General features: G+C 38.8%; 1 protein-coding gene across 1 annotated transcript in view; it reads left to right on the plus strand.

Moving 5' to 3' along the window:
- The window catches only part of col2a1b (collagen, type II, alpha 1b), a gene marked incomplete at its 5' end in the record, with an annotated part of 25,239 nt that continues 21,531 nt past the window's right edge, over window positions 1-3,708 (plus strand). Inside the window, 7 exon segments of the mRNA XM_014004127.1 lie at window positions 1-54; window positions 599-652; window positions 740-793; window positions 903-947; window positions 1,192-1,245; window positions 1,430-1,474; window positions 1,653-1,706. Coding sequence (XP_013859581.1) covers window positions 1-54; window positions 599-652; window positions 740-793; window positions 903-947; window positions 1,192-1,245; window positions 1,430-1,474; window positions 1,653-1,706 — 360 coding nt within the window.

Here is a 3,708-nt window from a genome sequence, read left to right on the forward strand (position 1 = left end):
GGTGAGCCTGGCAAACCAGGAAAAGGAGGTGAGCGTGGACCTACTGGACCTCAGGTGAGTARCTTCAGGTTGTTGATTCTTTCTAACATTTTCTGATTATTCAGTTTGTTGTTTCTTTTGGGTGTTTTGCAATATAAATTATGATAGGAATGAACTTACTAAAGCTAGTAAGTATTTGTCAACGTCAGTGTCATGAATTAAGCAGCCTAAATTGCCAGTAGTTTTGCAATTCATTATACATTTTAAATATATTCAAATTTTTATAAAATTACAAATGAAAACTTTTGCATTGGACTTCAATACAAGAACTTTCAGAACAAATTATATCAGCAGTGTCTTAGCAATGAGTTATGAAACAAACACGGTCGACCAGAGTGAACTTTTTGTTTATGTTCTTTTTTTATTCAACCTTCTGAGCAGTTTGTTAGTCTGTTTGATTTGCATAAACATACAAAATGACCTAAGTTCTCAAAATAAATTTCATAAAAATAATTTATAGAGACTAATTTATATCCGACTATAAGATCATGTTAAAACAACATATTCTGTGTTATCATCTTTCTTTCTGTATTTTTTACTGATGGTCCTTGTTTCGCAGGGAGCTCGTGGATTCCCAGGAACACCTGGTCTACCTGGAATCAAGGGACACAGAGTGAGTTTGTTTAAAAGGTTTCTGCTACAGTTCCGTTTGCACCATCGTCCTCAGATTTCTCATTGTTCTCTTGTCACCTTTTTTTAGGGTTACTCTGGTCTTGACGGTGCAAAGGGAGAAACTGGCGCTGTTGGCGCTAAGGTGGGATGTTGGAGTYGTTTTGTGTCTTTTGTGGCCTGTTTGTTGCTACTGTCTCAGAAAACATCAGATTAATTTAATTGCTGTACATTTTGAATCTTTCTTGTTGCAGGGGGAGGCTGGTGCTCCTGGAGAGAGCGGTGCACCTGGACCCATGGTGAGTATTTAATGGTAATATTGTGAGAACAAACAAAGGGAGGGATGCTGTAGCTCACTGGAAACAGTTGCAGTCTCATAATCCTGAGTCTGTTGCATCTGTTGTAAAACAACTTCCTAATAATTTCAGTGAATTCCCTCACTGTGGTGATCCTTGCATCTAAATGAACAAGGTATATTTATACACAATAAAGATGATAAATCAATGGTAAAAGCAGAATCTCTTCTCTTTTACCTGCATGTAGGGACCTCGTGGTTTACCTGGTGAGAGAGGACGTCCTGGACCCTCTGGAGTTGCTGTAGGTGCACTCTTCCTTTAAAAAAATATTTTCTTTGGATGTAAAAGTTATATGTAACACATGATTTTTTTTATCACAATGTGTTTTTCAAAATAAGAGCTGACTAATTTGTACCAGTTAAAGGCAGTTTTGACCCTGGTGGCTTTATTCGTACCTATCCTGATTGATTGTTTGTTCTGTTTAGGGAGCACGTGGAAATGATGGCTTGTCTGGTCCTGCTGGTCCTCCTGTGAGTATAATTTTAAATTTCACTTTTATCACTTTAATCTTTTGCTTTAAAATATAGAAGAAGTGCAGAATCCTGTATAAAAATCATCCTATTTTGAGACTTGAACGTCTCCACACACTCCACTGCAGAGTCTGAACCTTCCCACCTGAATTCGTCTCGTGTTTTTCCTTCTCTGTAGGGTCCTGTTGGTCCAGCTGGAGCTCCAGGCTTCCCTGGTTCTCCTGGTTCAAAGGTAGGCCACAGGTTTAGCTCAGTTTTCTTTTTCAGGTGTACTTTGTTGTTGCAGTGTTGTTGTGTCTCGGGTGTTTGCTCATTTCTTTAGGACTTACAAAACTTGCCAGCAATAAAGGACCGTCAGTCAGTCATTTTTTGTTTTACTTTCAGCTAGAAAATCTTAAATTTAAGGAGCTGAAGATGTATTTTTATATAAAAGATAAAGTAAATATCTTGGGAAATGCCTTCACTTGGTTCAGGGAAACTTTTGGGGTATAAAAGATCAGAATAAGACTTTCCTGCTTCCATGTGTGTAGAAAAAAAACAGCGGCAAGTATTTTTAGGTGTGCCTCATCTTTGGATCTTCCTGTACTGTCCTTTTTTTTCTTCCCTGTGAATTATTCCTGCAGCATGGGAACAGATCGAGTTATGCTGAGGGTTCGCTTTGTTCTTCGAGATACTTGAATGTGTGGAAAACCTTTTAGGAATTGTAAATGGAGTATGCTGTTTTAAAAAGCAGAATAAGCTCAGTGAAGTGTGTGAGAAGTGTAGGTTGGGGGGGGGTGCGTTTTATAACAACAAATATTTTAAAGCACATTTTGTGTTTAGTTCTGCAGAGTTTTTTGTGTGTGAAAGTTTGAATGACAGCACATTTAAAAAATGTCCCTATAGAGGGGAAAAAAAGCTCTTCTGCTTCTGCAAGATTCTGCTTCTGAATGTTTATTTATTACAGTTTATTTTTCCCTCCCTTCTCCTTTGAGTCCTATGAGTACAGTTTTATTTTTGCATGATGGACCTAAGTTCAGCACCTGGCAGCGACGCAGTAATCCAAACCTGAATAAACCGGGCTTCTGAAATGACCACGTCTGCAYGGGGGAAAGTTTGACTCAGCTCCAGCATTCACTGAACTAAACAGCAAACAGACAAAACCCATAAGCAAAACCCTTGAAATATTTTTTTCACCAGTTTAGAAAGTGCCTACTTTTATTCAGGTTCTCACTCCGGTTTCAGCTCCTAGGTGCTGACACTGGATTCATCAAGGTGAAAAATTCCATCCTCGGGGCTTTATCAGCATTTTCCCCCCTCCTCCATTGTTTAGAAACTCTGTTTGTGTCGTAGTGTTGAGTTTGCAAAATCAATTTGCGTTTCCTCGGCTGTTGTTGCAGCAGGAATTCCATTCAGCAGCGAGCGGCTGCATACCGGCAGTAAAACGTCTGGCTCAGGTCCTGAATGTGCCTTCTCAGAATAGTTCCTTCTGAGTAGAGGCCCGCCTTTTCTTTCAGCACTGACTCAAAACATCTGCTCAGTATTATTTAATTTACTTTGAACGACATTACTAAAAATGCTTTACAAAGAAAGGGAAGTCAGTGTTATTTTTTCATCCATTTATCTATTTACTCACATTTTTTTTTAGTTTGGGGTCACAGGGAACTGGTTCCTAAAATCTTACAGTTACTGTGGGAAAAGTGGGGGTACACCATGTGTGGGTCTCAAGTCCAAAACAACCATTCCCACCTAGGGATRATTTAGAGTTACCATTTAATGTAGCAAGCATGTTTTTAGCCTGTGGGAGGAAACTACATTGGTCCATTACATGATGTGGCTGTGTAATGCTAACAGGAAGTTAGCAAATCTTTGTTAAGGTGAAAATGAACTGGGCGGGTCCTCCACAGTTACATAATGACAGCTTAGACTGCTGTAACAGAAGGATGTCTACCTTTTAAATATGCAGCATTGTTCTCTGTCATTACTCCTTTTATATCACAGTTGATTACTTTCAAAGGTGAAATGAAATTTTCATTGTTGCTCCCTCATTTTTTTTAGTAAATCATCCTTTTCAATCAGCTCTGTTTTGGTCAAAATGATAGTTATTATAATATAAACTTACTATAGCAGCTCCCTGTGTTAAATATGGTGGCATGGTTCTATTTTTGGACATCCTTGCTGTTCGTTGTGTAAATGTCAGAGAGAGAGAGAGAGAGAGAGAGAGAGAGAGAGAGAGAGAGAGAGAGAGAGAGAGA

Source organism: Austrofundulus limnaeus, unplaced genomic scaffold, assembly GCF_001266775.1.
Source record: "Austrofundulus limnaeus strain Quisiro unplaced genomic scaffold, Austrofundulus_limnaeus-1.0 Scaffold22, whole genome shotgun sequence".
NCBI lineage: Eukaryota > Metazoa > Chordata > Actinopteri > Cyprinodontiformes > Rivulidae > Austrofundulus > Austrofundulus limnaeus.